General features: G+C 45.4%; 2 protein-coding genes across 4 annotated transcripts in view; one reads left to right on the top strand and one right to left on the bottom strand.

Annotated features, from left to right (window-relative positions):
• Nucleotides 1-426, bottom strand: part of coa8 (cytochrome c oxidase assembly factor 8) — a 17,540-nt gene extending 17,114 nt beyond the window's left edge. For both annotated transcript variants that reach the window (XM_061987459.2, XM_061987461.2), the window contains exon 1: nucleotides 103-426. In XM_061987459.2, coding sequence (XP_061843443.2) covers nucleotides 103-234 — 132 coding nt within the window. In that variant the 5' untranslated portion in view covers nucleotides 235-426. The remainder of the gene's footprint in view (nucleotides 1-102) is intronic.
• bag5 (BCL2 associated athanogene 5) overlaps nucleotides 345-15,914 on the top strand; it is a 17,792-nt gene continuing 2,222 nt past the window's right edge. Inside the window, exons 1-2 of one of the 2 annotated variants that reach the window (XM_061987456.2) lie at nucleotides 345-903; nucleotides 1,173-1,272. In XM_061987456.2, coding sequence (XP_061843440.2) covers nucleotides 1,241-1,272 — 32 coding nt within the window. In that variant the 5' untranslated portion in view covers nucleotides 345-903; nucleotides 1,173-1,240. The remainder of the gene's footprint in view (nucleotides 904-1,172; nucleotides 1,273-15,914) is intronic. The other variant, XM_061987458.2, reaches the window with a different exon arrangement.

Here is a 15,914-nt window from a genome sequence, read left to right on the forward strand (position 1 = left end):
TGATTTGTAAATGTCACGGATCACAAAGTGAGCTTTGCAGCAGATAACAATACATCCATATCAACACTGTTGGTCCAAAAAACGGTTCCTAATAGTACCAACCTGAGGGCCTGCGTCTTGTTGGGTCGCTACTTTACTGCACTCTCGCCTGCCGACCGCCGCCATGACACTCTGCATGCGTAAACACCTCAAGCGGCGCCACGTCAAACCCTCCGCGGCGGCTCTCACGGCCATGACGACAAAGACACTAAAAAGACGAGCACCGACGCACGTAAGCACGCCGTCGGCGGCGGCTTAGTTCCAGATCAGCTGGCTCATGGCTTTAACGACACCGGCGTCCTTCTCTGGGGTGGCAGCAGGCTTCTGGTCACGTGACGAACAGAAAAGGTGCGCTTCAAATATCCACCGTCGTGTACGCTCGGGCGGGGAAATGGGCGCGTTCAGTTCACTCACGAATGTATTCTTTTTACATTATATACGTTATTCGGCACTTGGAGATGTTTTTGACATGGTGGGAATTTTGTGAAGTCAAATTTAAAGGGGAGGGCGGGGAGGAATCGCTTAATATAGTCCCGCCCCTGGCTTTGCTGTAACGGCACGTCCCGGTGCCCAAAAGAAGTAGCACGGTTACAAAGCCAACGTAGAAGGGAAAAAAGCAAACGTGACGACGTGGTATCTTCGCGGAAGGAAACAAATAACCAACCGGACTACATTAAGTATGAATATACATGTTTTATTGTAGGGAAGAGTAACAAAAAAAGAACAACTCCGTGTTAGCTCCTCCTTGTGGGCGACAAGGCAAAAAAAGGGGGCTAGCTCGGGAAGCTAATGGTTAGCTTTGCTCGAGGAAGCTGCGCACGACGCCTCCACCACACGCCAAATGGCTGCACGCTGGCTCTGCAGGTAAGAACCGCCACAAATGTGTGCTCAAAAGCTGGGTTAACGACGTTTATCGGCTCCGTAAATAAACACAAAAAAAACAAGCTTTTGCAGCAAACGGGTGTCGCTTTGTTGCAGTTCAAAATGTCATATGTGCGTGTGCTGTCTGCCCTCCGTGACGTGGCTTTGTGGGCGGGGCCTCAGCAGTGGTGCTGATGCTGAGCACAGCTGCGTCGCTCCCTATTTAAAAAAAAAAAAAAAAAAAGGAACACCTTTTGTGTTTTGTTTTTTAGTGCTCGTTTTCGAACCCCCTCGCTAACATCGCCCAGCTCCACCTGATGGGAAGGCGGTCCAGTTAAAGATGTGCGCCAATGTGTTCGGAGTGTTGAAGAGGTGAGCTGCCGCCATGTTTGCGGATGTGTGCATGTGCGGGGTGTGCAGGTGTGCGGACCCGACCGGCTTGTCTTTTTTTCCCGGGTGGGGGGGATGACATAATGCAGCATAGCGGGAACGGACGTGAGGGAGGAGGAGGGCGTGCGTGTGCCGTGTGACCCACCAGGGAGGGCTCCTGCTCGCTTCCCGAGCATGGCAGACAAAAGCCTGGAGGCGCAACGGAAACACTCTTCGGTCCTTGGAAATGCTCTCATCCAGAAATGACCGAGGACATCGCCCACTTATGTAACGCTCGTCTCTAAGACTCCACAAAAACCTGATTAAAATATTGCGACACAAATATAGGGCCGCCGGTATCAATTATTGCACTAATCGAGTACCGTATATTACCAGATAGTAGCCCGGGCGTTTATTTCACAAATTTTGGAGACAGGCGTTTAAAAGAAGCAGGCGGTTATTTGCACAAGGCTATTATTTATTTTTGCACCAGCCTGCACCAGGCCATTATTTGGTTACAATGGTTACCGTATTTTCCGCACTATAAGGCGCACCTAAAAACCTCAAATTTTCTCAAAAGCTGACAGTGCGCCTTATAATCCGGTGCGCCTTATATATGGATCAATATTGAGCCACAACAGGTCTCGCAACTACGGTTATTTTTTTTGATTGATTGAGACTTTTATTAGTAGATTGCACAGTGCAGTACATATTTCGTACAGTTGACCACTAAATGGTAACACCCGAATACGTTACTCAACTTGTCGGGGTCCACTTGATTGATTCATGATACAGATATGTACTATCAGATATATACTATCATCATAATACAGTCATCACACAGGATAATCATCAGGGTATATACATTGAGTTATTTACATTATTTACAATCCAGGGTGTGGGATGTGGGGGGTTTGGTTGTTATCATCACTTCAGTCATCAACAATTGAGAACAGAGAAATGGAGAAATGGACATTGAAACAGTGTAGGCCTGACTTGGTAGGATATGTACAGCAAGTAGTGGACATAGAGAGAGAGATCAGAAAGCATAAGAAAAAGTATCTACATTTTTGGGTTGAAGTTGCCTGGAGGTGTACTTTTATTGTGGTTTTGAAGGAGGATAGAGATGCCCTTTCTTTTACACCTGTTGGGAGCGCATTCCACATTGACGTGGCATAGAAAGAGAATGAGTTAAGACCTTTGTTAGGGATGCATAACGTAACCCCAGCCTCTACTGTAGCGTCTATTCTATGCGCCTTATAATGCGGTGCGCCTTATATATGAACAAAGTTTTAAAATAGGCCATTCATTGAAGGTGCGCCTTATAAACCGGTGCGCCTTATAGTGTGGAAAATACGGTACTGTCCAGTATATTTTTTTCCGTACAAAAAAATTTAAATGTAAAAGCTATTGTAAACATACAAACAAACAAAAACAAGAGATCAACATGAGAGGTAGGCTATCAAAACACAAGAGATCAACAAGGCCTCAACATGGCAGTAGACCAGGCCCGGGCGATTATTTTGACTCGGGGGCCACATTTAGGGGGAAAAAATGTATCTGGGGGCCGGTATATCTATTTTGAGGAACACTAATACAAAACCTCACAAAAATGTCTGATTGAATGCTAAAAACGTTATGACAGTTCGCCTTAAAAACGTAATGGAATTTTTAAATGTTTCTATGAACGATAAAACACTGAATATTGACAAAATATGAACGTCACACCCCCTTTCTATCGACATATTTTACAATCAAGTGAAACGCAACAAAAATGCAACAAACCTTGAAATATGAACGCGAAGGCTACAAAATAAACCCACCTACAATCTGATATATCTGATATTTGCTGAATTTCCCCCAGGGATCAATAAAGTATTTTCTATTCTATTCTATATATCACTGAGCTTTAAAACTTTGTTGTGAAAATCTCCTTCCGCGTCTGTTGAAACGCTTCCCGTCCACACTGCTTGGTGCCTCGCCTGAGCTGCTGTGACGTAGATTACCATAGTAACTGATTAGATAACCATAGTAACTAATTAGATTACCATAGTAACTGGTATATCATCCATTAGCGCAGATTCCAACCATTGAAATAAATTGCATAGTTGAAGACTTAAGGTCATTAGAAAACATCACTACACATCATAATGGCAGCTACACTTTCCATCTTAAAGATCTAAAATAATTATTTGGGAATGTACGGCGGGCCTGATTGGAAAGCTCAACGGGCCGCATGTGGCCCCTGGGCCTTAATTTGCCCAGGTCTGCAGTAGTGCATCAATTGTCAAATAGAATACCAATACTAAAAATCAATAAACTTTTTAAATAAAGCAGCCTAACGGTAAAAATAAAATTATGGTACCAAGTACTCAAGTATAAAACCCACCATCAAAACAGAACAATAATACTGTCACTTAAATAAAATAAAGGCTACAGTACTCCAAGTTTTACATAAAGCAGCATACAGGAAAAATAAAAGTATGGTACCAAGTACTCTATAAAACCATCAAAACAATAATACTGCAGCAAACGCAACCCCAGTAGCATTTTAATCTAAATCATGCAAATAACAGCCCATGGGCGGCTATTTGGACATAGGCGGTTATTAAGAAGAGGCGGTTAATTCACAAAATGGGGTCAGACCCTGGGCGGTTTTGCGTTTTGGACCAGTTGTTCCTCCCAGGGAATTCAAGTTTCTGGTCGCTCCCAAGCTCTTTACGACACTTAAAGCTGAGTAGAAGAACCACCAGAGACAGAATAGGTATTTTGTAATATATTTGCAAAGCTTTGTAAATATAATTGAGACCAGTCCAGCATAGAACATTTAATCGCGCAGCTAGGATGGTCTGCCCTAAAATATGGAAACCTTCTATTCTATAAAGTCTCTCTTCCTCCCACCCTCGCTGTCTTGTCTTTCCAGTCCAAACACATGCCCATTGTCCTCCGCAGCTGGACACAAGAAGAGATAAGGAGAAGGATTATCTCTCCTCCTTACATTCCATAGTCAAGGTTAGCACACAGTATTTGCAGACAACCAAAAGACTTTGGAAGAATTGAAATTGAGATTGGAAGAAAAACACTAGCTGTTTTGTAATATGATTATGAAAATAAAGAAGTAACACTTAAATACGGATATATGAAAATATCTGCCTCCGACAGCGGCTATTAGGACATGGGCGGTTATTTGGTAATATACGGTAATCTATCGATTAATCAAGTAATTGAACGTAGGGCTGGGCGATATGGCCTTTTATTAATATCTCAATATTTTTAGGCCATGTCACGATACACCAGTGTTTTTCAACCACTGTGCCGCGGCACACTAGTAGTGTGCCGTGAGATACAGTCTGGTGTGCCGTGGGAGATTATCTGATTTCACCTATTTGGGTTAAAAATATTTTTTTAGTCTGCAAATGATGTGTTGTTGTTGAGTGTCGGTGCTGTCTAGAGCTCGGCAGAGTAACAGTGTAATACTCTTCCATATCGGCAGGTGGCAGCCGGTAGCTAATCGCTTTGTAGATGTCGTAAACAGCGGGAGGCAGCGTGCAGGTAAAAAGGTGTCTAATGCATAAACCAAAACTAAACAAAAGGTGAGTGCCCCTAAGAAAAGGCATTGAAGCTTAGGGAAGGCTATGCAGAACGAAACTAAAACTGAACTGGCTACAAAGTAAACACAAACAGAATGCTGGACGACAGCAAAGACTTACTGCGGAGCAAAGACGGCGTCCACAATGTACATCCGAACATGACATGACAATCAACAATGTCCCCACAAAGAAGGATAAAAACAACTGAAGTATTCTTGATTGCTAAAACAAAGTAGATGCGGGAAATATCGCTCAAAGAAAGACAAGAAACTGCTACAGGAAAAAACCAAAAATAGAGAAAAGGCCACCAAAATAGAAGCGCAAGACAAGAACTAAAACACTACACACAGGAAAACACCAAAACAGTCCAAATAAGTCAGGGCGTGATGTGACAGGTGGTGACAGTACACCTACTTTGAGACAAGAGCTATAGTGATGCATGCTTGGTTATGCTTTAAAGTCATATCCAACAATTGCGACGACGACTTTTTACTGTCAACTGAGTTTGGTTTTTTTATGATTTCTGCTGGTGGTGTGCCTCCGCATTTTTTAAACACAAAAAATGTGCCTTGGCTCAAAAAAGGTTGAAAAGCACTGCGATACACGATATACATCTCCATATTTTGCCTTAGCCTTGAATGAACACTTGATGCATATACTCACAGCAGTATGATGATTCTATGTGTCTACATTAAAACATTCTTCTTCATACTGCATTAATATATGCTACTTTTAAACTTTCATGCAGAGAGGGAAATCACAACTAAGTCAATTTAGCAAAAGTGTATTTATTAAACAGTTATTAAGCAGTGGCACAAACATTCATGTCATTTCCAAAACAGAAAGTGCAAGATTGTCAGACATTTTAAAACAAGCTATAAGTGCACTTTTGTGCATGATGTCACTAAGATGACATATCAAAACAACACTAAATTAAAGTGCACTTTTTGTACAGAACGCCACTACAATAGTTTAAAACAAATAAAGTGCACTTTTGTGCATGATGTCACACAAGATATTTCAATAAGTGTCAAATAAAAATGAGTTGCATAATAGGAAGTCAAATATTGTATGTCCTTCGCTATGTGGTAGGTTCCTGCGGACGTTATCTCCTTCTGTTGTTGACTTTTTTTTTTCATACGGTGTTGATCTGGAAATGGTTGCCTCGGCATTTTGTGGGTGTGGCACCGGCCGGAGATGTTGACATGCGGAGTTTCAAGCGCTCTTCATTCTCTAGCGGGTGACTTTTCAAATGGTGCTACACATATCTTTACCGCCTCCATGCGTCACACCGTCATTGCACGCGCTTACGGTAAGCGAGCAAATTGAGCTGTAGTAATTGGGTTGATGCATGAAAACTGATATTGTTAAAGGCTAAAGTTAAAGTACCACTGATAGTCACACACACACACACTAGGTGTGGTGAAATTACCCGCTGCATTTGACCCATCATCTTGTCCCCCACCCCCTGGGAGGTGAGGGGAGCAGTGAGCAGCTTGGGAATCATGTTGGTGATTTAACCCCCAATTCCAACCCTTGATGCTGAGTGCCAAGCAGGCTCCCATTTTTATAGTTTTTGGTATGACTCGGGGTTTGAACTCACAACCTCAGGGCGGACACTCTAACCACTAGGCCACTGAGCACCCTTTTTCACTCATATGACCTTATTATGTCGCCGTTCTTAGTTCCACATTTGACAACCCGGGCTGCACGATTTTGAGAAATGTTTCTCTCCAAAGTTGCGATTTGATTTGCGTTTTTTATATTTTGTACATAAAAATGCATAAAACTGCGAAAATATTGAGTGACACGTTACTGTTTGATTGTTAATCTTGTCTCAGGGTGTGACACATTAGAACAATATGCAACAATTTACTGTAAAAAAAAATAAATATATATATATATATGTATGTATATATATATATATATATACATGTATGTATGTATATATATATATATATATATATATATATATATATATACATACATGTATGTATGTACGTATGTATATATATATATATATATATATATATATATATACATACATGTATGTATGTATGTATATACAGTCGCGATCAAAAGTTTACATACATATTTTTAAAGATAAAGCTTTGTGTCGTTATTGGCTGATGTCAGCATTTTAGCTTTTTCTCATTGTGTTTCTTGCTGTTTTCCCAATTTTTTGCTAGTGTTTTTTGCAATGTGCCTAGGGCCAATGACAATCAAGTCACGGGCCAGAAATGGCCCCCGTGCCACACTTTGGGCACCCCCGCTGTAGAAGCTCACTGTTTATGTCCACTATATGTAGTTTATTTGTCCTGGTTGTATCATATATTACTGTCTTTGCACACGTCAATGTTTACTTTAGTATTCACAATAAATCAACACAAAATCTGTACTTTGGAGCAATGTTCAGGGAGTCTCGTATGATGGTCATGGACTCGTGGTTGAGGGAAGAGTTGTTTGATGTTAGATGCGAGAAAATGTCAGATTTGTTGCAACAGTCAGACATTCAGTCATCGTTGCAGAGGTCGGACGTTGTCTTTTTGTTTGTTGCCACCACGTGATCACGGCATTCTCGCGTGTCCGTCCGTGTTGATGGGCTCATATTGCTCTTCTAATTTGAGCCCAAAATATTCCCCTTTGGCTTTGTAATCATATTTTTTTCCTCCTGATTTGTGTTACTTGGCGTCACTTCTCACTGGCGAGTCGCAAAGCTCTCTGTCCGTGTGTGTGAAGCTGGCGCTGGCCGCTCTCGCCTCCCCCGAGACAAAGATTATTGATGACTGAAAAGAGTGGTCACTCTGTTCGGTAAATTCCACCGATAAACAAACGCGCTCAGGCGCTGAGAACAATGCACAAAGACGTCTTCCTTCCCTTTTAGAGCGAGAGACGGACAAACGCGAGGCTGAACAATTCTGATTGGCCAACTTGGCTGTCACTCAAAAGCCGGTGAAATTTCATATGTATAAAATACCAAGGCATGCAGTTAAGGGATGGCTAAATGTAGATTAAAATTTTTTTTTTGCATAAATTAATATCTGGAAAACCCCCTAAAATGCAGATGACACAGAATTTTAAATAAAACAAGTCAAATATAATTCAACAGCCAATCAGCAGTGCGTATTCAGAGCGCATGTAACAGCCAATTTGCAGTGCGTATTCAGAGCGGTAACAACCAATCAGCAGTGAGTATTCAGAGCTCATGGAGTCAGTGCTCACGGCACAGGCAGGCAGAGAGGATAGCAGAAAGGTGTTTAGCAGGTGTGCATAATGCAGCGGTTGACGTTGAGCTCGCTCGCAGTCCTTGAGGTGAAGGCTAATTAGCTTTTCGCGTAACGTTAGCTCACTGTGCGGTGTGTGTGTGTGTTACGGACAGCAAAGCCCTGTCTGAGGGAAAGACAAGCATTATTGACCTACAGTTAACAACTAAGTTATTTCACTTTACCTTTTTCTGTGTTGATTGAGCTATGTTGAAGCAGCAAAAAAGGACATTATGTTAAATGAAGAGTTTCTGTCTCTGGTAGTTGATATAATAATGTAAGTGCATCATTAAGCCTACATGAACTCCATGGTGTTCAGGGATGAATAGTCTCTCTTATTGCTATTGTACCATTTTTTTCAGCTATAGTTACATTAATCATGAGTAATGTAGCAGCCTAGTTTTGAATGGCAGGGTCCCTGCTATCACAGGTTGATAAAAATATAACATTTACATAATAAAAATCAACTTCAGGCTTCCCAAATCCTGTAATAAATTAAGCATGATGAGTTGAGCATATGTCAGCATGTGGCCCCACTTTTAACTATTTTTTTCAAATGCTTATTGCAAACGCTTACTTAAAGTAAGTCATTCATTTGACTTTGTAAGTCATTATTTTGACTTTGTAAGTCATTATTTTGTCATATTTTTGACTTATTAAATTACTAAATCAAAATATTGACTTACTAAGCCATAATAATGACATACTTAGTATCTCAGGTATCTAGGACTGTTTTGTGTTTTGTTTTTACTTTACGGAAAAAATATCGAGATTAGGGCTGCAACTAACGATTAATTTGATAATCGATTAATCTGTTGATTATTACCTCGATTAATAATCGAATAAAAGAGACAAACTACATTTCTAGACTTTCCAGTATTTTATTGAGAAACAAAACAGCATACTGGCGCCATGTTCTTTCAACTTGCCAAATAAAACAAGGAAAATGTTACAAAAATGCACACTTTTGAGACCCCTGCTATAGATAATAAAAAATTAAATCTGATAAATGTATCGATAAAAAGCAGAGCCTGATGACGCATGCGCGTTTATCATAACTCTCTCTCTGTCTCTGCCCCTCCCTCACCAATGCTGCTGCACGCACAATATGTTGTGTTTTTAACCTTCTTAACCCTGAACGTACATTGAAAATACACGCAACACTAACTCAAAATGCCGGACATTTGAGGCATTTAAGAAACTCCGCCCTGACAGCTCCGCAAAAGATGACATGTCCGGTGAAAAGAGAACGTATGGTCAGGACCTAGCCCGGTCGCTGCTGGCATGCTAGCAGCGATCGGTTTCACGTCCGATGAAACCGATCGCTGCTAGTCCTCTTTTGCTAACATGCTAGCAGCTAACGGGCTATGTATAGACTGACCATACGTCCTCTTTTCACCGGAAATGTCATCTTTTGCGGGGCTGTCAGAGCGGACTTTCATAAAATGCCTCAAATGTCCGGCATTTTGAGTATTGTTTACACTTCCGCACCGACACGAAACCCTCGTACCGAAATGCAAATACACGTACCGTTACACCCCTAATATTTTGATTATTGTTTCTCAGCTGTTTGTAAATGTTGCAGTTTATAAATAAAAGTTAAAAAAAAAAAAAAAAAAAAAAAAAAACGTAGCCTCTGCGCATGCGCATAGCATAGATCCAACAAATCGATGACTTAATTAATCGCCAACTATTTTTATAATCGATTTAATCGATTAGTTGTTGCAGCCCTAATCGAGATATATATAGTATATTGTAGCGGTTGATTTAAGGACATAATTCACCACACCTGTTATTTGAGTTTGTCATCATTCACTGTACTGTTCTATTGTGCATATGACAATGTTGTTCTTTGTGTGCAGTTAAGAGCGAGTAATTCGGCGCGGCCCCTTTAAGTGGCCGTCAGTAGATTCTCGCAAAGGTGGGGGTTTGTTGTTCCCGCGAGATTTGAGTTTTTGTTGTGATATCATTCATTCTTGCTTGTGCTTGGAAGAATAAACGACGCACACGTTTTTGTGTGTCAACTATACTTAAAGTTGTCTTGCTTTCACGCCACGAGCACAACACTGGTGACCCCGACGCTTCACTGAACGGATTCGGTGAATATTAGCGACCATGACGGCGAATGCGGTTTCTCTTAAGCTGCCCGAGTTCTGGGAAACTTCCGCGACCACATGGTTTGCCCAGGCCGAGGCACAGTTCGCCCTGCGTGGTATCACCGAGGACGACACTAAGTTTTATTATGTCGTGTCCTCCCTTGGGAGCGCGACGGCGGACAGAGTGGTTGGCATCCTCACGCACCCACCGGAGAGGAACAAGTACCTCACGTTGAAGGCTCACCTCTTACAGACATTTCAACTTTCTGACGCGGAGCGAGCTAGCCGCCTTTTTTCGTTGCAGGGGCTTGGCGATTACAAGCCCTCTGAACTAATGGACAAAATGCTGGGTCTCTTAGGTGAGCACAGACCAGGATTCCTCTTCGTGCAGTTTTTCCTGAGGCTCCTGCCTTCTCAGGTGCGGGCTTCTTTAGCCAACACCGCCATTTTGGACTGCCGCGAACTAGCTGCTGAAGCTGATAAGTTCTTTTTAGTTTCCCAACCTAGCTTTGTGGCTGCTTTCCTTCCGGCTGAGACAGAAAGACCCATGGCAGATTCTCCCACTCTCGCTGCTGCTGCTGCTGCGCCCCCCAGGCGGCAACCGGATTCTGGACTATGTTTTTTCCACGCAAAGTTTGGGACCAAAGCTAGGCGGTGCCGTCCCCCGTGCAGTTTTCGTGGATCGCCGCCGGGAAACGCCGGGGCCGGCGTTCAGCAGTGGCCATGAGCGTCGGCAGTGCGGGCAGGCTGCTCTTCATCCAGGACTCCCTCTCTGGGCGACGGTTCCTGTGTGACACCGGCGCGCAGAGGAGCGTCCTACCAGCATCAAGGTTGGACATGCTGTCTGAGTCGCATGGCCCCCCCATGGAAGCGGCCAATGGCAGCCCTATCCGCACTTACGGAATACGGTATGTGGAACTGTGTTTTGGTGGACAGCGTTTCAGTTGGGACTTTGTGACTGCTAAAGTGACGGTGCCGCTCATCGGTGCAGATTTTCTCTGTGCTTTCGGCCTCCTTGTGGATGTTAAAAACAGGCGTTTGGTGGATGCGATTACGTTCTGCTCGTACAAGTGCAGTCTCAGCGCGACAGACTCCATCAGGCTTTCCAGCATGCTACCCATCGCAGACGTTTTTCTGCGCCTCCTCGCCGAGTTCCCCACCCTGGCGCAGCCCACGTTCTCATCATCTACCGCCAAGCATGGTGTGGAACACCACATTGCCACCGCGGGCCCCCCTGTGCATGCACGAGCCCGGCGCTTGGACCCTGCTAAGCTCTCCATCGCTAGAGCGGAATTCGAGACCATGGAACGCCTCGGGATCATTCGCCGCTCAGGCAGCCCGTGGTCGTCGCCCCTCCACATGGTGGAGAAGCCCGGGGGTGGTTGGCGGCCATGCGGTGATTACCGCAGACTCAACGAGGCGACTACCCCGGACCGTTATCCGGTCCCCCACATACAAGATTTTTCCGCCAACCTCGCTGGAAAATCTGTGTTTTCTAAGGTAGATCTCGTCCGGGGCTATCATCAGGTGCCGGTCCACCCCTCTGATATCCCGAAGACAGCGGTCATCACCCCATTTGGACTGTTTGAATTTTTACGTATGCCTTTTGGCCTTAAGAGTGCCGCACAGACTTTCCAGCGGTTAATGGACTCTGTTTTACGTGACTTGCCGTTTCTATTTGTCTATTTGGATGATATCCTGGTCGCAAGCACCTCTCAGGCCGAGCATGTGACCCACCTCAGGTCCCTTTTTCAGCGCCTTAGCCAACACGGGCTCATTGTTAACCCAGCTAAGTGCCAGTTCGGGTTGTCTGTAATCGACTTCCTCGGACATCGTGTCACTGAGTGCGGGGCAGTTCCCCTCCCAGCGAAGGTTGCTGCCATCGCAAACTTCCCCCGCCCACTCACGGTTAAGGCTCTTCAGGAGTTCCTTGGCATGGTAAATTTTTACCATCGTTTCATTCCCCGAGCAGCTGACCTCATGCGGCCGCTGTATGATGCTCTTAAAGGAGCTGCTCCCAAGCACACGGTGGACTGGTCTGACGCACGGCACACTGCTTTTTTGGGGGTCAAGTCTGCTCTCGCTAACGCTACCCTGCTGGCACACCCATTACCTGATGCTCCTATTGCAATCACCACGGACGCGTCAGACTATGCTGTAGGTGCAGTGCATGAGCAGTGGGCGGGTGGCACTTGGCAGCCTTTGGCTTTCTTTAGCAGGCAGTTGCGTCCCTGCGAGCGGAAATATAGCACATTTGACCGTGAGCTCCTTGGCCTCTATCTGGCCATACGCCATTTCCGTTCGTTGCTTGAAGGCCGGCCTTTCACGGCTTTTGTGGACCACAAACCCCTCACTTTCGCGATGGCCAAGACGGCTGAACCGTGGTCAGCTCGGCAACAGAGGCACCTCTCCTACGTCTCAGAGTTCACGACGGACATCCAGCACCTTGCTGGTAAGAGCAATGTCGTGGCTGATTGCCTTTCCCGAGCCGTCGCGAGCGCTGTCCATGTGGGACTCGATTTTGCACAAATGGCAGTTGACCAGGCCGACGACCCAGACATCCAAGCTCTGAAGGCTGCAGCCACAGGGCTTCGGTTGTCTGAGGTCCCATTTGAGGACACCGAGGTTACACTCCTTTGTGACGTCGCTACCGGTCGGCCACGGCCCCTCGTGCCCGCCATTTGGAGGCGGCGCGTGTTCGACTCCATCCACGGCCTTTCCCACCCTGGGAGGAAACCTTCCCAGCGGCTGGTTGCTGCAAAATTTGTCTGGCGTGGACTGAAAAAAGACGTTAGAGACTGGGCTTCCACATGTGTGGCATGCCAGCGCTCAAAAGTGCACTGCCACACGCGGGCCCCACTGGCACCGTTTACGGTTCCGGAGCGCCGTTTTGACCATGTCAATGTGGACCTGGTCGGACCTCTCCCATCCTCACGCGGCTGCACATACCTCCTCACGATGGTCGACAGGACCACCCGCTGGCCGGAGGCAGTGCCTCTGACGTCCGCCACCTCCGCGGAGGTGGCGCGCGCGTTCATTGGTACGTGGGTTGCCCGTTTCGGTACCCCATCGGACCTATCATCCGACCGGGGCTCTCAGTTCACTTCTGAGCTCTGGGCCGCTGTGGCCGAGAGCTTGGGTGTGAAACTCCACCACACGACGGCGTATCACCCGCAGGCCAATGGTATGTGTGAGCGATTTCACAGGTCCATGAAGGCAGCACTTAGGGCGTCCCTGAAGGACAGCGCTTGGGTAGACAAGCTCCCTTGGGTGATGCTGGGGCTTCGGACTGCCCCCAAAGAAGACTTGCAATCTTCCTCGGCAGAGTTGGTGTATGGCCAGCCCCTGCGAGTGCCAGGCGACTTTATTCCTAGCACGACGACACCTTGGTCCGCCGGTAAGCAGCGAGCTGCTCTCCTCGATGCCGCCAAGAGTTTTGCCCCCATCCCCACTTCTCAACACGGCCTTACGCCGCCTCATGTTCCCGCTTCCTTAAAGGGAGCAGCGTTTGTTTTTGTCCGACACGACGCCCACCGCGGCCCCCTTCAGCCTCCTTACGATGGGCCATTTCGCGTCCTAGAGAGCGGTGACAAGCATTTTCTGTTGGACATCGGGGGTCGGTCTGAAAAGATCACGGTGGACCGGCTGAAAGCGGCCCACTTGGATCTTAGTCAGCCGGTTACCACGGCCATACCCCCGCGCCGGGGTCGTCCGCCCGCTCTACCTAGGCCCCATGATAATGTTATGCATCCTTCTACGCAGGCCCCCGGGACCTTGGACAGTGCAGGTGCCCTTCCGGTCCCCCCTGCTGACTCCCCGGCGTTGGTACCGGTCCGGCACACCCGGTCTGGTCGGCCCGTCCGTGCCCCTGTCCATTGACGGTTTGTTTTCTTTGTGGTGGCGAATTCTGGGGGGACGTGTGTAGCGGTTGATTTAAGGACATAATTCACCACACCTGTTATTTGAGTTTGTCATCATTCACTGTACTGTTCTATTGTGCATATGACAATGTTGTTCTTTGTGTGCAGTTAAGAGCGAGTAATTCGGCGCGGCCCCTGTAAGTGGCCGTCAGTAGATTCTCGCAAAGGTGGGGGTTTGTTGTTCCCGCGAGATTTGAGTTTTTGTTGTGATATCATTCATTCTTGCTTGTGCTTGGAAGAATAAACGACGCACACGTTTTTGTGTGTCAACTATACTTAAAGTTGTCTTGCTTTCACGCCACGAGCACAACAATATCGGCATTCAGCAAATGGAGCGGAAAACACACCCAAAATGTGTAGGCTTCCTCACGTGACGAAGCCGGCCTACTTCACCGCAGTCTGTAGTCTATAGGCTGTGGTGGCAGCGATGAGATGGAGACGTGATGGCGACAGGCCGAGTTACGCTGTTCCTTACACCCACCCACCCACTTCCTCCTGGAGAGACACTTCCTTAACTAACACATTTTCTGGGGGAAACACTGGTGTGTGTGTGTATATATATAAATATATATATATATATATATATATATATATATATATATATATTAGGGATGTCCCGATCCGATATTTGGATCGGATCGGCTGCCGATATTTGCCAAAAATTGCGTATCGGCAAGGCATGGGAAAATGCCGATCCAGATCCAGTTTGAAAAAAACTCCGGTCCGTGTTTTCCAACGCACCGATTTAAATAATACATTCCACTTTTCTGCTGCTCCGTAATTTCCGTTCCGCATTTTCCAGCACACCTTCAACACATCCACAGGTCTGTGAATTCTCACGCAGTTGCTTTTAGCTGCTGGCATTACACGACAGGCTCTTCTCACTCTTTCCTGTGTCTCCCTCTCACAGACAGCAAGCGCACCTTCTTACACACGTCACATACTGTCACGTCATACGTCACATACTGTCACATCATACGTCACATACGTATACGTCCTCCTCGAGCAGAGAGGTAGCAGCATGGCTAACGTTAGCTGTGATGCTAGCGCAGCCGTGCGAGCAACGCTCCCTCTAAGGTGCTCGCCTGTGCAATTGCGCACTGTTTAAGCGTCCTCTGCGCATAGCAAACCTATGCCACGCACAAAATCAAATAAAAAAATAAGCGCATAACAATTTTCGACACACGGACACACGAGAAAACAGTTTTCGTCATCATTGTTCAAATATTGTGACGTCTGTCGAGACGCTTATCTCCATTCGTCCACACCATCAAAATGCAGAGGCAAAAATTTCCACATCAACACCGTATGAAAAAATTACTGATTTTTTTAGTTGTGATTTCCTTCTCTGCATGAAAGTTTAAAAGTAGCATATATTAATGCAGTATGAAGAAGAATGTTTTAATGTAGACATGCAAGCCTTGAAAGAAAATTTTGAAAATCAAGACTACATTTCCTGCAAATGGGTGCATTTCTACCCTATATTTTAACTTTAGATTTATTCTCATATCAAACTCTTTTGGCTGTCTTTTTGACACTTACATCCGGCGCCCCCCTCCACACCCTGGATTATAAATAATGTAAATAATTCAATGTGATTATCTTGTGTGATGACTGTATTATGATGATAGTATATATCTGATAGTATATATCTGTATCATGAATCAATTTATGTGGACCCCGACTTAAACAAGTTGAAAAACTTATTGGGGTGTTACCATTTAGTGGTCAATTGTACGGAATATGTACTTCACTGTGCAACCTACTAATAAAAGT

This window comes from Nerophis lumbriciformis, linkage group LG26, assembly GCF_033978685.3.
Source record: "Nerophis lumbriciformis linkage group LG26, RoL_Nlum_v2.1, whole genome shotgun sequence".
NCBI classification, from domain to species: Eukaryota; Metazoa; Chordata; class Actinopteri; order Syngnathiformes; family Syngnathidae; genus Nerophis; species Nerophis lumbriciformis.